Source organism: Saccopteryx leptura, chromosome 1 (assembly GCF_036850995.1).
Source record: "Saccopteryx leptura isolate mSacLep1 chromosome 1, mSacLep1_pri_phased_curated, whole genome shotgun sequence".
In the NCBI taxonomy this organism is placed as follows: Eukaryota; Metazoa; Chordata; class Mammalia; order Chiroptera; family Emballonuridae; genus Saccopteryx; species Saccopteryx leptura.
Genome location: NC_089503.1, coordinates 29146226 through 29165189, shown reverse-complemented (window position 1 = coordinate 29165189; position 18964 = coordinate 29146226). Strand labels below are relative to the sequence as shown.

The 18964-nt window shown below is 39.9% G+C and overlaps 1 protein-coding gene across 1 annotated transcript in view; it reads right to left on the bottom strand.

Moving 5' to 3' along the window:
- The window catches only part of CSTF3 (cleavage stimulation factor subunit 3), an 80874-nt gene extending 62838 nt beyond the window's left edge, over positions 1 to 18036 (bottom strand). Inside the window, exon 1 of the mRNA XM_066363625.1 lies at positions 17833 to 18036. Coding sequence (XP_066219722.1) covers positions 17833 to 17859 — 27 coding nt within the window. The 5' untranslated portion in view covers positions 17860 to 18036. The remainder of the gene's footprint in view (positions 1 to 17832) is intronic.
- Positions 18037 to 18964: the final 928 nt, after the last annotated feature.

Here is an 18964-nt window from a genome sequence, read left to right as displayed (position 1 = left end):
AACAAAATCAAGTAATCACATACTTTTACAAGATATTTTAATATTTAAATAAACCCATCTTTTACATTAAATACTACAGAACAGCAGTTCTCAAACTCTGGTCTCAGGATACTTGTATACTCTGAAAAATTACTGAGTGGGTCAAAAAAGCTCTTGTTTATGTGGTCTCTTTTAATGTTTTAATTTTATTAGAAATTAAAACTGAGCCTGGCCTGGCCAGGCGGTGGCGCAGTGGATAGAGCGTCGGACTGGGATACGGAAGACTCAGGTTCAAGACCCTGAGGTTGCCAGCTTGAGCGTGGGCTCATCTGGTTTGAGCAAAGCTTACCAGCTTGGACCCAAGGTTGCTGGCTCGAGCAAGGGGTTACTCGGTCAGCTGAGGGCCCACAGTCAAGGCACATATGAGAAAGCAATCAATGAACAACTAAGGTGTCGCAATGAAAAACTGATGATTGATGCGTCTCATCTCTCTTCATTTCTGTCTGTCTGTCCCTATCTCTCTCTCTGTGTCTCTGTAAAAAAAAAAAAAAAAAAAAAAAAAGAAAGAAATTAAAACTGAGAAAAGCCTGGCCTGTGGTGGCACAGTGAATAAAGCATCGACCTGGAACACTGAGGTCACCGGTTTGAAACCCTGTGTTTGCCTGATCAAGGCACATAAGGGAGTTGATGCTTCCTGCTCCTCTCCACTTTCTCTCTCCCTTCTCTCTAAAATGAATAAAATCTTTAAAAAAAATTAAAACAGAAAAATTGTATTTATTCATTTGTTTAAGTTCAAATAAAATTATTTAAATACTAATAACATTTTAATTAAAAACCATTAAGATTCAATGAGAATATACTTGTTTTAACTATTTACAAATATGTTTAATGACTGATTTTAAAATGTAGCTGGATTTTATCTGCTTATGCATTCAATTTGCTATATCACATCATGTAAAAATTTCACTATACACTCATAAAAGGTTAAGAGTGATAAAGGCAAATGATGCCTTAAATTATAAAAGTTTGAACTCACAGATCCTCTGAAAGTCTTAGTAACCCCCAGGGTCCCTGGATCAACTTTGAGAAACACTGCTATAGTGCATTCATCCTGAGCCACAAAGAGAAAGCACTGAAAGAACGTGAAAATCTTATTTTGATGTAAAAGTTTTAAAAAGGTGACTCACAAATTTTATATACGGCATAATGAAAACTATAAAATAAATCTGCACTAAAAGATTGTACTAAAAGTTTAGTAATCATGTGGGTGATGGATGATGGAAATATAAGGTGATTCTCCCCATTTATTTTTTGATATTTTCTAAAGCCTTTAATAAGGTAGTTGTTTTTAAATTATAGAAATACAATCTTAATAGTAGCTAGCAGTTGTTCAGAATACTACTGAGTACCACAAAAAAAGTGATTCACAGTAAGTCATATGTATATTAATTCATACAAAGTTTTAGGCCGTCTTTTTGCAGAATTTCTGGAAATCTATAATATGACCCTATGTGTCAATAATATTAAGAAGGAAGAGTAAGGGAAGCATTGTCTTTAACACTTTTTCTTTTTAGTGGCAATATCTCATAGAACAATTGAGTCAAAATAAAAAATTTTGAAGTCATATATTTAGGAAAAATGTTACCTAGGGAAAACACTTTTCTTTAAAATAAATTACCTTCTACCACTAATAAATATACATTTTATTTATTTATTTAAGCAAATGAGAGAGAGAGAGACAGACAGACAGACAGGGACAGAGATGAGAAACATCAACTCTGGCCCTGGCCGGTTGGCTCAGTGGTAGAGCGTTGGCCTGGTGTGCAGGAGTCCCGGGTTCGATTCCCGGCCAGGGCACACAGGAGAAGTGCCCATCTGCTTCTCCACCCCTCCTCCTCTCCTTCCTCTCTGTCTCTCTCTTCCCCTCCCGCAGCCGAGGCTCCACTGGAGCAAAGATGGCCCGGGCGCTGAGGATGGCTCTGTGGCCTCTGCCTCAGGCTAGGATGGCTCTGGATGCAACAGAGCGACGCCCCAGATGGGCAGAGCATCGCCCCCTGCTGGGCGTGCCGGGTGAATCCTGGTTGGGGCGCATGCGGGAGTCTGTCTGACTTGCCTCCGTTTCCAGCTTCGGAAAAAAATGCAAAAAAATGCATTAAAAAAGGGAAACATCAACTAGTTGTGGCACCTTTTAGTTGTTCACAGATTGCTTTCTCATACGTGCCTTGACCAGGGGCTCCAGCTGAGCAAGTGACCCCCTTGCTCAAGCCAGCAACCTCGTGGTTTTCAAACCTGGGTCCTCAGCATCCAGGTCAATGTTCTATCCACTGACTCACTGCCTGGTGAGGCAAATACACATTTATTTATAGAAAAACAAAACAAACGAAACATCTTTCAAAAGACTAATGTACTTTTGTATTAAAATTATTAATATAAAAAGCTTTATAAACAGTTTGCTCAAAATACTAAAAACTGGTAAAGTTTAATGAGGAATAAAATGACACAGTAAAACAGTTTGGTAATGGTTACAATAAAGGTGACATTTCAAATCAGAATGATAGATTATTCCAAGTATGTTGTTAGAATAAATACAGTCATCTGTTAGAATAACTGCAAAGTCAACTTTGTCAAAATAAAGCTGAATTCCTATTTTACCCTTTCTACCAAAATAAAAATTAGGTAGCTCAAAGACTTGAACATTAAAAACAGGAAAACAGAAAAGAGCTAGAGAAAAGCATACTGAAATTTATCTCTGCAAGAAAAAGCCTCTTCAGAAGCCTTTGAAAAAGATAACTTAATTCATGAAGTTTAAATTTGTGTCAATAAATAAATAAATAAATAAACTTGTGTCCAAAAAAATTATAATCAAAGTCCAAAGACAAACTTAAAAGATCCTCAACACACTGGTTGACTACTAAAATTTACTAATAAAGTCCAGTCAACAAAAAAGCAGCAACTAAAAAAGAAAGTATTCAAACAGTTCCTAGAAAAAAGTAACAACAAACTTCACTCAAAAAAATACTAATGTAAACATAAAACAGATCAAGTGTTTTATAATTAACATTGCATTGGGAAGAGTAGGTAGAAACAGACATTCTCACATTGTTGACAGGATCAAGTAGTAATGCTGATCAAAATTTAAATTTAATATGAATGTCTGGCCCTGAATTCCACTTCTGCCAACATCTCTTACTGTACATGTATATTGAATAGTTACCCCTAGGCTATTTATTGGCATAAGACTAGAAGTAATTTAAATAATCATGTATAGAAAAACCGCTTAAATATTATCATGGAATTTGTACTCACTAAAAACAAGGTCTATAGTTAGTAACACGGATCAATCTCCATAATACTGTTTAAAAAAAAAAAAAAGCGGGGATAGGCTGGGGAGACACAAAGACACACATACAAATACGTACACTCACTTTATTGTATCTCTTCTTATGTTTGAATTTTTACTATTCACCTGAGAAATATTTGTTCAAAGCCTAGTGTATGCTAGACACTGTTGAAGGGACACTTGGGATACAGCAAAACAGACTTCTTTCAAAAGCGTTTACTTCTTGAAAAAACAAACTTTAAAGGATCCTAATTTATAAGATTCCAACCATATATGATAAAATAAGCTAATCTGATACAAGATGTTTAAATCAGGAACTAAAGAACTGTTAATACTTGACTTGCTTTAGCCAAAGTTAATGATTAGTGTTTCAAAGCAGCTGGATGGGAAAGCAAATTACTCAAGATTCACTTGCTGAAAATTAACCAACCAAACTAGATAATGTATATATATACTACAACCTGTAAAAGAACAGAGAAAATTCAGAAGAGAGCATCTAAATTCTGACCAGCATAATCACAGCAAGTATAAATGTCTCCTTCCTAAAATAAAGCCATTATTCTACTGGCAGCACACTGGAATCAACTGGGGGAAAGGTGATTTGAAAAGATGCACAAGCCTCACCATTGATGAAGTAAATCAGAATCCCTACAACTGGGACTGGAACATTACCCTTTTAAAAAACTGATTTGAGAGAAGGGGAGAGATACTTATTTGTTGTTTCACTTATTTATGCATTCTTTGGTTGATTCTTTTATGTTCCCTGACTGAGGATTGAGCTGGAAACCTTGGTGCATCAGAACACTCTAACCAACTGAGCTACCTACCTGGCCAGGGCCAGAACATCTCTATTAAAAAAATGAAAAGGCCCTGGCGGTGGCTCAGTGGATAGAGTGTCAGCCTGTTGTATGGACATCCCGGGTTCGATTCCTGGTCAGGACACACAGGAAAGGCAACTATCTGCTTTTCTTCCTCTCCCCCACCCTCAGCCAGTGGCTTGACTAGTTCAAGCGTGGCCCTTGGCACTGAGGATAGCTCAGCCAGTCTGAGCACATCAGCCTCAGGTGCTAAAAACAGCTCGGTACTCAAGCATCAGTCCAAGACAGGGTTGGGGTGAATACAGGAGTCTGTCTATCTCCCCTCCTTTCACCTAAAAATAAATAAATAAAAAGAAAAAGAAAAAAAAAAACAAAACCCAAACTCTCCAAGTTGTTCTAATATGCAGCCTCAGTTGAAAACTACGGCTTTAAAGGCTTCCTAACCTTTCTTGGTAGCATGGAACTCTCAAAGTACTATGTGAAGACAATGGACCTTTTCTCAGAATAATATTTTTTCTTTTTTTCTTTTAGAGAGAGAGACAGAGAGAGGGACAGACATGGAGAGACAGGCAGGAAGGGAGAGAGATGAGAAGCACTAATCTTTGTTGTGGCACCTTAGTCATTCTTTGACTGCTTTCTCGTATGTGTGATGACCAGGGCGCTATTTGCTCAAGCCAGTGACCTTGGGCTTCAAGTCAGCAACCATGGGGTCATATCTATGATCCCACGTTCAAGCCAGTGAGCCATGTTCAAGCCACGGACCTCAGGATTTCAAACCTGGGTCCTCTGTGTCGCAGGCCGACATTCTATCCACTGTGCCACTGCCTGGTCAGGCAGAATATTCTTAAATACACATTTATAAGAAATTTCAAAGAAAACTAATTTTATTGAAATGGTTTTAAAACAAAGTTTTATATAGTAATAGATGCTTAACATAATACAACAATATAACAATATATTTATATCCCAGCCTGACCAGGCGGTGGCGCAGTGGATAGAGCATCGGACTGGGATGCGGAAGGACCCAGGTTCGAGACCCCAGAGTTACCAGCTCCAGTGCGGGCTCATCTGGCTTGAGCAAAAACCTCACTAGCATGGACCCAAGGTCACTGACTCGAGCAGGGGGGTTACTCAGTCTGCTGAATGCTCGCGGTCATGGCACATATGAGAAAGCAATCAATGAACTAAGGTGTCACAACGAAAAACTGAACATTGATGCTTCTCATCTCTCTCCGTTCCTGTCTGTCTGTCCCTATCTATCCCTCTATCTGAGTCTCTCTCTGTCCCTGTAAAAAAATTAATTAAAAAAAACAAAACAAAAAAACAACAATATATTTATATCCCAATCACAGCTGTTGCTAACACTACTAGTGTGGTTGCCTACCTTCATTATTAAAGGAAAGGCTCAATTTAACTTAAGATGAGTGAAAATAAAATTTTATTCTCCCCATTCAAGTTCACGGAACCTCTAAAATTCTATCCACAGGCCCTGGCCGGTTGGCTCAGTGGTAGAGCGTCGGCCTGGCGTGCAGGAGTCCTGGGTTCGATTCCCAGCCAGGGCACACAGGAGAAGTGCCCACCTGCTTCTCCAACCCTCCCCCTCTTTCCTCTCTGTCTCTTTCTTCCCCTCCCGCAGCCAAGGCTCAATTGGAGCAAAGATGGCCCGGGCATTGAGGATGGCTCCTTGGCCTCTGTCCCAGGCGCTAGAATGGCTCTGGTCGCAGTGGAGCGATGCCCCAGATGGGCAGAGCGTCACCCCCTGGTGGGCGTGCCGGATGGATCCCGGTCGGGCGCATGCGGGAGTCTGTCTGACTGCTTCCCCGTTTCCAGCTTCGGAAAAATACAAAAAAAAAAGAAAAAAAAAAGTAAATAAAATTCTATCCACAGACATCTGGGGGAAGGGATTACCATGGGGAGTAGGATGGGGCTCCCAATAAAAGGAGCATAACAAAACTTGGGACTAGTTTCCAAGGCATGCACATTACCAACGATATTAGTAGGACTTTGTCAACTTCTTTGATTTGCACAATTTTAAAAACCAGGAAAAAAATGATAACACTGCACGGAGTACACAAGGGACACATCAACATATACAATTTCAAATGGGTACAAAAATAAGAAAAAACTGTTTTGATGATGGACTTTATTTTTGCATAAGAATGTATTACTGAGGAATTTTCTAGCACCTGTTCTATGAAATATTTTTAAATTTTATTTATTGATATTAGAGAGGCAAAGGAAAAGGGAGAGGGAGACGAGAAAGAGAGAGGAATATAGATCTGCTTCTGTATGTGCCCTGACTAGGGACAGAACCAGCAACCTCTGTGCTTCAGGACAATGCTCTAACCCAGTGGTCCCCAACCCCTGGACTGGTACCGGTCCATGGGCCATTTGGTCTCGATCCGCAGGGAAAGAATAAATAATTTACATTATTTCCATTTAATTTATATTTAAGTCTGAACGATGTTTTATTTTTTTTAAAATGACCAGATTCCCTCTGTTACATCCATCTAAGACTCCGGTCTTGACGTTTGTCTCAGTCACGTGATACATTTATCCGTCCCACCCTAAAGGCCAGTCGTGAAAATACTTTGACATTAAATCAGTCTTTGGCCCAAAAAAGGTCAGGGACCACTGCTCTAACCAACCAAGCTATCCAGCCAGGACTATGAATTGTCTTTCTGGTAGGGTACTAAGACTGAAAGTATGGGGGTTGGGTAAATCCACGACAGACTCCAGTTTGTGCCTTAAGATCCACCCTGCATGACCTGGAAATGCTGAGGTCGCTGGTTCGAAACCCTGGGCTTGCCTGGTCAAGGCACATATGGGAGTTGATGCTTCCAGCTCCTCCCCCCTTCTCTCTCTGTCTCTCTCTCTCCCTATCTAAAAATGAATAAATAAAAAAATAAAATAAAACAAAGATCCACCCTGCAAGCCCACTAGTGGTGATCTCTGTCCATCTGGTGCATTGCTCGGCAACTGAGCTCTTCTTAGCACCCGAGGCATAGGCCATGGAGCCATCCTCAGCGCCCAGGGCCAACTCACTCTAATCAAGCCAAGGCTGCAGGAGGGGAAGAGACAGAGAGAGAAGCAAGCGGGGAGGGGTGGAGAAGCACTTCTCCTGTGTGCCCTGACTGGGAATTGAACCCAGGACACCCACACTCCAGGAGGATGCTTTACTACTGAGCCACTGCCCAGGGTCATGTTTGACCTTTTAAACTTTTTAAATTATCGTTTTACTAAGACAATTAAATACCATACAATTCATCCATGTACTTATTTTTTAACTTTCAGTTTTATATTTTTTATTTTATATTTTTTAGCGTGAGACAGACAGACATGAAAAGAGAAAGATGAGAAGTATCAACTCATAGTTGCAGCACCTTAGTTGTTCATTGCTTTCTTTCTCTTATGTGCCTTGATTGGGGGAGGGGGCCTCCAGCCGAGCCACTGACCCCTTGCTCAAGCCGACGACCTCTGGGTTTCGAACGTGGGTCCTCAGCGTCCCAGGCTGACGCTCAATCCACTGCACCACTGCCTGGTCAGGCTTTATCGATTTTTTAGAGAGAGGAAGAGAGAGAGTGAGAGAGAGACAGGAACACCAACCTGTTCCTGTATGTGCCCTGACTGGGTATCAAACCAGCAACCTCTGTGCTTCAGGACAATGGTCTAACCAACTGACCTATCCGGCCAGGACAAATAACACCCATTTAAAGTATACAATTCAATGGTTTTTGGTATATTTAGAGTTGTGTAACCATCACAATAAATTTTAAAAGATTTTATATGTAACTCTAAAAAGAAACCTGTACCCATAAACAGTCATTCCCATTTCTCAATTCCCTGGCCCTATGCAACCACCAATCTATTTTCTCTATCTATAGATGTGCTGGTATTTCATGTAAACAATATCATACAATATATGTTCTTTTATTTCTGGCTTTCACTTTGCATGTACTAGTACTTTCCTTTCTATTGCCATAAATATTCCACTGTATGGATATCTCACATTTTATTTATTCATCAGTTGATGGACATTCAGATTTTTCAGTTTTGGGTGTTCATTTTATGCCTCCCTCCCTTAGGTATATACCTAGAAGTGAAATGGATAATTCATATGGTAATTCTATGTTTTACATTTTGAAACATGTCATACTGTTTTGCAAAACTATTGAACCATTTAACATTCCCATCAACAGTGTTATGAGGATTCCAATTTTTCCACCTCTTCATCAACAGGTGTTATTAAACTTTTTATTTTTATTTTTTTTTTTAATTTTGTCTGTGAACTTTTTATTCTTCATAAAGTGCTCGAAACATGGACAACAAGCTCTTGATAAACAGGAGTTACAACTAGGAAGACAAACAACAAAGCAGAACTGTGCCTGCTCCCTGCCCACCCCACCTGCAGCTCTCTTCCAACTCTTGGCCAGGAGCAGAAACACCTAACAAGAATCTTGGGCTTCACTTTCAGGTTCTTCCAAAGACATCTCTGACCTGGGCATTCTGGAGGCCCATAATCAAGGATGAGTGGAAAGTCAGAGTCAGGACTGGCCCACATAGAGCCCAGAGGAATACCTAGTAGAGGAGTGACCCCCCCTTCCCCAAGAAGAGATACCCATCCAACCCCCAGTGACTCCCTGTGGACACTTCCCTCAGCTTTGATGAATGGTCCTTAAGATAGATATCATTACAGGGACTCTCCCCCATATGTGGGGCTCTTCTCCTTCCTCCTGGCAGAAGACAACCTCCACAGCAAATCTCCTTCAAGGCTTTCTGCCTGATCCCAGAGATCGACCCTCAGGCAAGCTCATGGAGAACAAGCGATCCCAGAAGAGCTCTCACTTCCTCACTGGGCTATTTTTTCCCTTTTTGAAGATTATAACCATCCTAACAGGTATAAAATGATATCTCATTACAGTTTTGATCTACATTCCCCTGATTACTAATAAAGTTCAGCATTTTCTCATTGGCTCCTTGTATCTCTTTGGAGAAATGTCTATTCAATTCTTTGCCTATTTTTACTTGGGTTATCTTTATTATTGATTTGCTAGAGTCCTTTATGTATTATAGATACAAGTCCTTTATCAGATATACAATTTACAGAAATTTTATTCTATTTGGTAGGTTGTGTTTTTACTTTCCATGCTTAACCTTGTATTTATTTTGTGAAGTTAACTCAGAGAAACTGAACTTAAGACACTAAACACACAAGCTCTCTTAAATACTAATGAGACAGAGATGAAAACAAACAAACAAAAAACCCAATGGGGGCCTGACCAGGCAGTGGCACAGTGGATAGGGTGTCGGACAGGGATGCGGAGGACCTAGGTTCGAGACCCCGAGGTTGCCAGCTTGAGCATAGGGTTACTCGGTCTGCTGAAGGCCCGCAGTCAAGGCATGTTTGAGAAAGCAATTAATGAACAACTAAGGTCTCGCAACAAAAAACTGATGATTGATGCTTCTCATCTCTCTCTGTTCCTCTCTGTCTGTCCCTGTCTATCCCTCTCTGTCTCTTTAAAAAAACAAAACAAAACCCGATGGGGGATAAAGGGTTGATCTGGAACGCTGAGGTCGCTGGTTGGAAACGCAGGGCTTGCCTGGTAAAGGCACATAGAAGCAATCAATGAACAACTAAAAGTGAAGCAACTATGATCTCTCTCCCTCTAAATCATTAAATAAAATCTTTTTAAAGATCTTTTAAAATAAGAAGCCCTGCGTGTGGAAGTCCTGGGTTTGATTTTTGGTCAGAGCACACAGAAGTGAGTATCTGCTTCTCCACTGCTCCTCTCCGCAGCTATGGCTTGAATGAGCAAGTTGGCCCCAGGCGCTGAGGATGGCTCCATGGCCTTGCCTCAGGCACTAAAATAGTTGGGTTGCCAAGCAACAGAGCAGCAGCCCTAGATGGGCAGAACATCAGCCCCAGACTGGGGTTGATAGGTGGATCTCGGTCAGGGCACATGTGGGAATTTGTTTCTTTGCCTCACTGCCTCTTCCTTGATTAAAAAAAAATAAAATTTTTTTAATGTGGCTTTTTAAATTTATTTATTTTTATTTTTTACAGAGAGTCACAGAGAGGGGTAAATAGGGACAGACAGACAGGAACGGAGAGAGATGAGAAGCATCAATCAGTTTTTTGTTGTGGCACTTTAGTTGTTCATTGATTGCTTTCTCATATGTGCCTTGACCGTGGGGCTATAGCAGACTGAGTAACCCCTTGCTCGAGCCAGTGACCTTGGGTCCAAGCTGGTGAGTTTTGCTCAAATCAGATGAGCCCGCGCTCAAGCTGGCAACCTCGGGGTCTCAAACCTGGGTCCTCCTTATCCCAATCCAACACTCTATACACTGCTCCACCGCCCGGTCAGGCTAAATGTGGCTTCTTTAGATCAAGGGTAGCCATATTAATTCACTAGCTAAAACAAGTGAAATGTTAGAAAAACATCAACTAGGTTATAATTTTACCCTTTTGGCTTTATTCAATATTTATGGCTTGTTATGAAATATCCATTAATCTAAAAAATTTAAATATTTGCCCAACTTAAACCCCTTTTCATAATAAATTCTATCATCATTACCACTGTCCAGCAAAACAAAAAGGCCTCAAATTCACAGCTAGGTCTTGCCCAAAGAGAAATAAATTTAGGGACAATGGTAGAAGAGCTTAAAACTATGAACTGTTTTTGGCAGTTGTCCGCGTAATAGGCACAAACATCTGAATACAGATTTTGCTGCCCCAGGTCTATCCAGGATGTTGGCTCCTATATTCCCTGAAACTCCTGTAATCCTATTGCTTAAAGAATGCAATCTCTCCTAACTATACCTTTCTGCTTAATCTCTATGTTAAACCAGTATGTAGTTCTGTCAACACAGAGCAATGTCTCTTAGAAACAACCACTGTCAAATACTCTGTACAGTTGTTTTCTCAGTAAACATTAACAATAAAGATCAAAGCAAAGCTGCCTGTCCAAAACTGTCATACTAAATACCATTAGGGGTAGTTGACCTTCTTATACCTACTGCCCACTTTTGTATCTGTTAATAGTAAAATTTTCTAACCACCCACCAGTTCCACAGTAATGGTGATTTATAAGGTAGGGAAGTAACTTTACTTTATAAAATTTATAAAGCAGAGTTACAGCAAGTTAAAGCATATAATAATTACTTACCAAGTACTTTGTCAGATTTTTGCTGAGTTTGGCAGAATAAATCTTTATAAAACAACCTACTATAGTTAAATCTATCTTTTTATTTATACTTTGGTTGCTCCACTACCACCCACCATGAAAGCTGGAATGCCCACTAGGGTGTGGTAGGGACCAGGTTGACTACCACTAAAATACCACTTAAAAATAGGAGGGGAAAAAGTAGGAAAGGCTATCACAGAAAGATTTTGTTGCCAAGAACATAAAAATAATTAGGCCCAAAGAAAGTATCATGTAACATACATCCTTAGCCCGTTCTCCTCCTCTTCCTAAACTTCACACACTTTGGCTTTAAAACTATTTGGCAAGGCCCTGGCCAGTTGGATCAGCGGTAAAGCGTCAGCCCGACGTGTGGAGGCTCTGAGTTCGATTCCCGGCCAGGGCACACAGGAGAAGCAACCATCTGCTTCTCCACTCTTCCACCTCTTTTTTTCTCTCTTCCCCTCCCGCTGCCAAGGCTCCATTGGAGCAAAGTTGGCCCGGGCGCTGAGGACGGCTCCATGGCCTCCACCTCAGGTGCAAGAATGGCTCCAGCTGCAACGGAGTAATGCTCAAACTGGGCAGAGCATCGCCCCCTGGTGGGCATGCTGGGTGGGTCCTAGTCAGGCGCATGCAGTCTGTCTGACTGCCTCCCTGTTTCTAACTCCGGAGGGAAAAAAAAGTTATTTAACTAGCTTAATTCCTTTAACTTAAAAAAATTTTTTGGCATTTCTGTTACCTCTTAACTGCTGGTAAAAACTAATAATTACCCCCCAAAATAAAGACTTCAGTTTTCAACATTGTACGTTTCATCTTTCTTTCCTCATTCATCAGTATATAACAGAGCATATATTTTACGTTTACAAACTTATTTTCACCAAAAGCAAAACACTGGTTTATGGTCCTGAATTCACCTCTTTATTAAGAACGATTGGCAATTTGGGTATAAAGGCATAACATTTTTCCAAAGTGAGGGTCATTCTGTTCATATTTTAGCTTTTCCTAATTTTAGGATAGTCTACAGTATGTTTTTTTTTTAAACTCTTTATTTTATTTTTTACAGAGACAGAGAGAGAGTCAGAGTGAGGGATAGACAGGGACAGACAGACAGGAACAGAGAGATGAGAAGCATCAATCATTAGTTTTTCGTTGCGCATTGTGACACCTTAGTTGTTCATTGATTGCTTTCTCATATGTGCCTTGACCATGGGCCTTCAGTGGACCGAGTAACCCCTTGCTTGAGTCAGCGACCTTGGGTCCAAGCTGGTGAATTTTTGCTCAAACCAGATGAGCCCACGCTCAACCTGGCGATCTTGGGGTCTCGAACCTGGGTCTTCCGCATCCCAGTCTGACGCTCTATCCACTGAGCCACCGCCTGGTCAGGCTACAGTATGTTTAAAAAGTCAAGTCTTGTATCTAAAAGGTAAGGCTGTAGAAAACACTTTAGGGACTTAAAAGGTTCATATGAATTGACTTGGCCCAAACCTCTTATCTAACAAAACTTTTGAAACCACCTACACTTGTGCCCCAAATATTTATTCTGTATTCATTATTTATGTACTTGTTTCCGCAGGATTAAATTACTTGATAATATGTAATATATTATGTATAGCTCTGGTCCAAATTCATCTATTCATTTACTGAACACCTTTAAGTATGAAACTGTATTTCCTAGGTTTTCAAGATGCAACAATAAAGGCAGCCTTGGCTGACTAGCTCAGTTGGTTAGACTAGAGCATCGTCCAGAATCTACAGAGGTTGCCAATTCGATACCAGTAAGGGCACATACAGGAACAGATTGATGTTCTTGACTTCCCCTCTCTCTCCCCCTTCTTCTCGTGTTAAAAAAAAAAAAAAAAAAAAAGAATAAATAAATAAGGCAGCACACCTTCAACCCAAGCTTAATCCCAGTAGAAGAAATCTAAACAATAGTCTACTGTAGGGACTAGTGTAAATGCTGTTGGGAGCAGTGTACAAAGTAAAACAGAGCTAAGAAGAAACAAGATCAAAAGTTGAACCAAGCAGTTTAAAAAAAACCTGCAAGATAAAAACATAGCTATGATTCCACACAGGAACCATATGTGTTGTTAGGAGGGGTAAAGCGCTATGTGTACAGTTCTGTCACCATTAAACTCGCAAAATGTAAACACAAAGCTCCAGAAGAATACCCACAAACACTGCAAGGTAATTTAAATAGCTTTAGAAATGCAAAAATGGATTTTTTTCTTTAATTTTATTTATTGATTTTTAGAGAAGGGAGGGAGGGAAAGAGGGGGGAGAAGTGGGAAGCATCAATTCGTAGTAGTTGCTTCCTGTATGTGCCTTGACAGGGAAAGCCCAGGGTTTTGAACCAGCGACCGGAGGCATTCCAGGTTGAGGCTTTATTCACTGTGCCACCAGAGTCCAGGCTCTTTTTCTCGTTTTGAGAGTCGGGGAGATAGAGAGGCAGAAAGGGGGAGGGAGAGAAAGGGGAAGAGAAGCAGACTGTCCTGACCAGGGATTGAAACAGGGACATCTGCATGCCTGGCCAGTACTCTATTGACCAGGAAAACTGGCCAAGGCCTGAACCTTCTTAAAAGAGTAAAAAAATATTTACAATAAACCTTACCACTGATTTTGGTTGTCTACAATCATTTCTCGTTTCCAAAGGGCATAAATTCACAGATTCAGTACCAAGAAAGAAATGACCATCTATATTTTTGAGTAACAAATTAAAACCATTACTGGGTTTATTCAACAAACTTTTTTTTTAAGCTTCAATTCCAAAAGGCTAAAAGAAATCTACAATTTATTTTTTTTTAAGATTTTTTTTTATTTATTCATTATAGAAAAGAGAGGAGAGAGAGAGAAGGGGGGGGGGAGCAGGAAGTATCAACTCCTATATGTGCCTTGACCAGGCAAGCCCAGGGTTTTGAACTGGCAACCTCAGCATTTCCAGGTTGACGCTTTATCCACTGCGCCACCACAAGTCAGGCCAAGAAATCTACAATTTATAACTTTCAGGATTGTCTATTGGCATCTTCCCAAAGCATATCCATGATTCAGAGTGGTTTTGATTTTTCTGTTATTCTTCACTTTTACTTAGTCTCTTTTTCTCGTTTACACTTCAAGCAGTCCTCTTTTCCTTTAAATTTTCACGACTGTTCTCTTATCACACATAACAAAGGAAGCCAGTTGATTCACAGTTTAAATCATGTCACGCTTTAAGATATCTTTTAATTACCATTTCAGTTAAAGCTGAGTAATTAATACAATACCTGGGATTTGATTTAAAGTAAGGAGGGTGGAAAGAACAAGTGAAAGTATGAAAGAAATAAGATTTGCCATGAGTTGAAGCCTCTACAATAGGTACATTATAATATTCTTGTTCATTATTAGAGTGTCAACCCAATATGCCAAGATTGCAGGTTCAATCTCCAGTAAGGACACATACAAAAATCAACCAATGAATGCATGAATAAGTGGAACAACAAATTGATGTTTCTCTCTCTCTCTCCCCCTGATGGAGAAACAAAATTTGCCATGAGTTAAAGCTCTGTGATAGGATTATACTACACTTTTTTTTTTTGACTGCTAGATATGTAACATTAAAAAGTTAAAGAAAAAGTGTAGGCTCTGGCCATGTAACTCAGTTGGTTTGAGTGTCATCCCAACATGCCAACGTTGTAGGCTCAATCCCTGGTCAGGGCACGTACAAAAATCAACCAATAAAATGCATGATTAAGTGGAACAACAAACTGATGGTTTTCTCTTTCTCCCTAAAATTGATGAATAAAAGTTTTTAAAAAAGTTAAAGAAAAGATTATATGAAGATGAATCTTTGTTGGTAATCAAATGCAAAAAACATTTTTAAGAAAAAAAACATAGCAGCCATCATAAAATTCGGGACAAGGTGAACCAAAAGAAAAATGGATGCAACTGATTTTAACATATTAAATAGAAAACTATGAATACACAGCAATACTCAATTTTTGAAAAGGGGGGGGGGAAGGTGGAAACCTCTTTATGGAAAAATATGAGCCAGTAAGTAGAGTCAGAATATTAGAATTTTAAAACAACCAACACTTGCCACCTCTAATGTAATAACTGAGTTATTCAAAGATTATCAATTGATAAATAATTAGATAAAAGGTCATTGAAGAACACAGTATTAAGAACCAACCCATAGATTACTAACTGCAAAGAGGAAAATAATTTTTGACAATGAACATATAACTGCAGTATAACCCTAACCAAGTGATCAAATTTAAACATCACTAACAGCAGAACAAACTAGCCTGAAGTTTCTTTCTTTTTTTTGTGACAGAGACAGAGAGAGGGGCAGATAGGGACACACAGACAGAAAGGGAGAAAGATGAGAAGCATCAATTCTTTGTTGCGGCTCCTTAGTTGTTCACTGACTACTTTCTCTTATGTGCCTTGACCGGGGCTGAGGGAGGGTGCTACAGCAGAGAGAGTGACCCGGTGCTCAAGTCCCCCACCTCGGGGTTCCAACCTGGGTCCTCTGTATCCCAGTCCGATGCTTTTTCCACTGTGCCACTGCCTGGTCAGGTTAGCCTGAAATTTCTTTTAATATAATGTTATCAAGTATTCTATCCAAATATAACCCAAATATTATCAAAGCTCTGAGTTTAGGTTTCATGAAATATAAAAGATGAAGGGACAAGTTAAATAACACTGTATATGTAAAAACCAAACAAATCCAGAAAATAAGAAGTTTTTAATGAAAACTGTCCTGAATTCTTCAAACAGACAATATCTTAGGGGATATAAAACTGGGGAACTATTCAAGAGACATAACCGAATGATGCAATGTGAACCTAGATTATATTCTGATTTAAAGATAAACCCCAAAACTAGGAATCATATTCTTGGGACAACTGGGGAAATTTTAATAAGAACTGGATTTTAGAAATGATATAGTATTCATTTTCTTAGGTGGGAAAAAGGCATGATGGTTATATAAAGGCATCAATGCTGAATTATGTGGGGCTGATGCTGAACATTGGGAATGCTGAAATATTTGTCGATTTACTTTTAAATAAATATGGAAGATAAAGCAGATATGGCAAAATGTTTAACAATTGATTCTACGTTAAGAATTTTATTGTAGGTGTTCACTGCACTTTTAACTTTTCTCTTTTCCAATCTTTGCACAATAAAACCTTTGGGTGAGATTTTTTTCCCCTGTAAATTTTCACCAACATCTCTCCCTTTTAAAACACCACAGTTCTGAAATATTAAAGGTCACAGCAACATTTCAGTGTTTTTACAAGTTCAGACAAATTTAATAGTTAACAATAAATTCCAAAATCTTTCAATGAAACTTCTGTACATTACTCCTCCACTTTTAGATTAAAAAAAAAAAAAAAAAATGAGCCCACAAAAAGAATAGGAATGCATAAAAAATTTGATATAATTTTAAGACTGCATTCTTAGGCATCATATAAAATGTAACCACTGCAAAGATTTCAGGGCTGAAATCAGTGGACAAGCAAACACAAAATTCAGTTAGCCAAACCTTAGTCACTTAGGCTACCCTCCACCTTATAAGCGGAGAACAGGAAAAACGAAAAAACTAAGTGTATTTCGTTGCTATGGCAATGGGAAATTTCAGAAAATTGAGACTGCAGACTGGCTAGCCTCCATCTTGAAAACTATTTACCTAAACATACTAAAACTTAAATAGAAAAAATAAGTAACATCTTTCATAAAATATCAGTTTCACCTTTCAAACTAAAAGGTAAACACTATGCCACAGAATTCTGAATAAAGAGCAAAAGAAACAAATCATCTAAAATTGTGAATTTTTAAATATTTAAAAGTCACTTATCCATTATGAAAACAGATGCTTTTATTTACAGGGCTCGAAACAGACTTGTTTCCGATTTATCAATTTCGCATTATTTGTCTCGCTGTAAAACGGAAATGAAATGTAAACAGAAGAGCTAAAAAGAAGGAAGCGGGAGCAAGCTACAAAATTCCTAACTCTTACCCAGCAAAACCATGCTCTACTCCCAGACTCTTTCCTCATTCGCTCTGAGAAGAGTCTATTTGACCACATTAATTTAATCTCAAATTATTTCCCAAACTATTAACCTATTTCTGGGTACAGTATATATTAGAGAAAGGGCGGAGGGAATATTGTCAAGTTGTTTTTTTAAACAGCAAGTACATGTTTAAACAATCCATTCCTAACAACCCTAACATCAAAATGGTATCGAAGGTAGGCATCCAACCGGAGTAGTCCCTTGAACCTAAACTGGACGAGGCGGCTTCCCGGCTATTGTCTAAATCAAATGTGTTCACATTAACGTCTATAACAGAGAAGCCAAAAAATAACTTTAAATCTTAGTCAGATCTTGCTCCCCATTCCCATTATTTTTCTGTACCCGGTTCTCCGGGTTCATAAGACCCCCTGATCCCTTCCTCAAGCGAACACGGCTGGAGAAGCAGGACCAACAGAGTCGTGGAGAGAAGAGGTCGCCACGAGGCCCCACCACTCTTTCCTCACCTGCTCCGCAGATGCGTCGCCTGACATGGTCTCAGATATTTAGAACGTGTAAACTGGCCCGCGAAGTGAAGCTAGAAAAGAAAAATTAAACTAAAAACCTCCCCAGACCAGTAAAGTTATCCCCCAGCCCAGTAGAGCCAGACAGCCAACATAAATCGCCACCGCCCACTCAGCTATGAATTAAAATGGCTGCGCCCCTGCCGGTCGAGGGGAGAGGCGTGGCTTCGATATTAACTTCCGGGGCAGTGGGAGGAGTTAGGAGTTCAACTCACCAGTTACTTGACCGCGCAGAAGCAGAGATACCAGGGGGCGGGTTCATGGCCCGTGATGACGTCATGGCCCTGGGCCGGTTCGGCTGTTGTAGAACTGGCTGCAACCGGCTAGGAGGCGGGAAACTTCTGCTTGAAGGTTCGCGCGCCTTTGGAACTTAATTATCAAGATGTGGATCCCGGTTTACTGTTGAATCCTGACTGACAATCAGTTAAGTTCAGGCACACTGGCCATCTTAGGGACCAATGCTAAATGTTAATTGCCTTCTGTGTTTGGGTGATAAGGAATCTATCAAGATTTTCTATGGTCTCAGCTAATGCTTTTTATGCTCCTTGGGGATGAGAGGGACAGAGGAAGCCCCTACTAATTTCTGCTGTCTCTGTCTACTGTTGTGTCTAAGCCTTATGAAGTCAGTAAGGCCCGGGTGTTAAGCTCAGCATCTCCATTTTTCCTCGTCTGTAAAACGGGGAAAATAGCGCCCAGGCTCTGGGAGCCCGACGACATTCTTTTGAATCCTGACTTCATCTTTCACGAGAGTGGTAGCTTTGGGCAATTCAAGTTCTCCGTATCTCAGTTCCCTTGCTATAGAATGGAATGACAATAGTACCTGCGATCTGAGGAAGTTATACGCTAAAAAAAGTGCTCAAAACACAACTTGGCATGGGCCAAGATTAAGTAAGCTTATCGTCTCAAACTCCTTTCCATTCAAAGATCATCATGTCTTCTTACACCCTCCTTGCCTGTAGTGGCCTATGTGCCAAAGGAAACGAATTTTTCCCCTACACCCCCATTCTCTCCAGTCTCCCGCCTCTGCCTGTATTTCCACCTCTGCCCTTTGCACAGCTTAAATTCTTACCCTTAC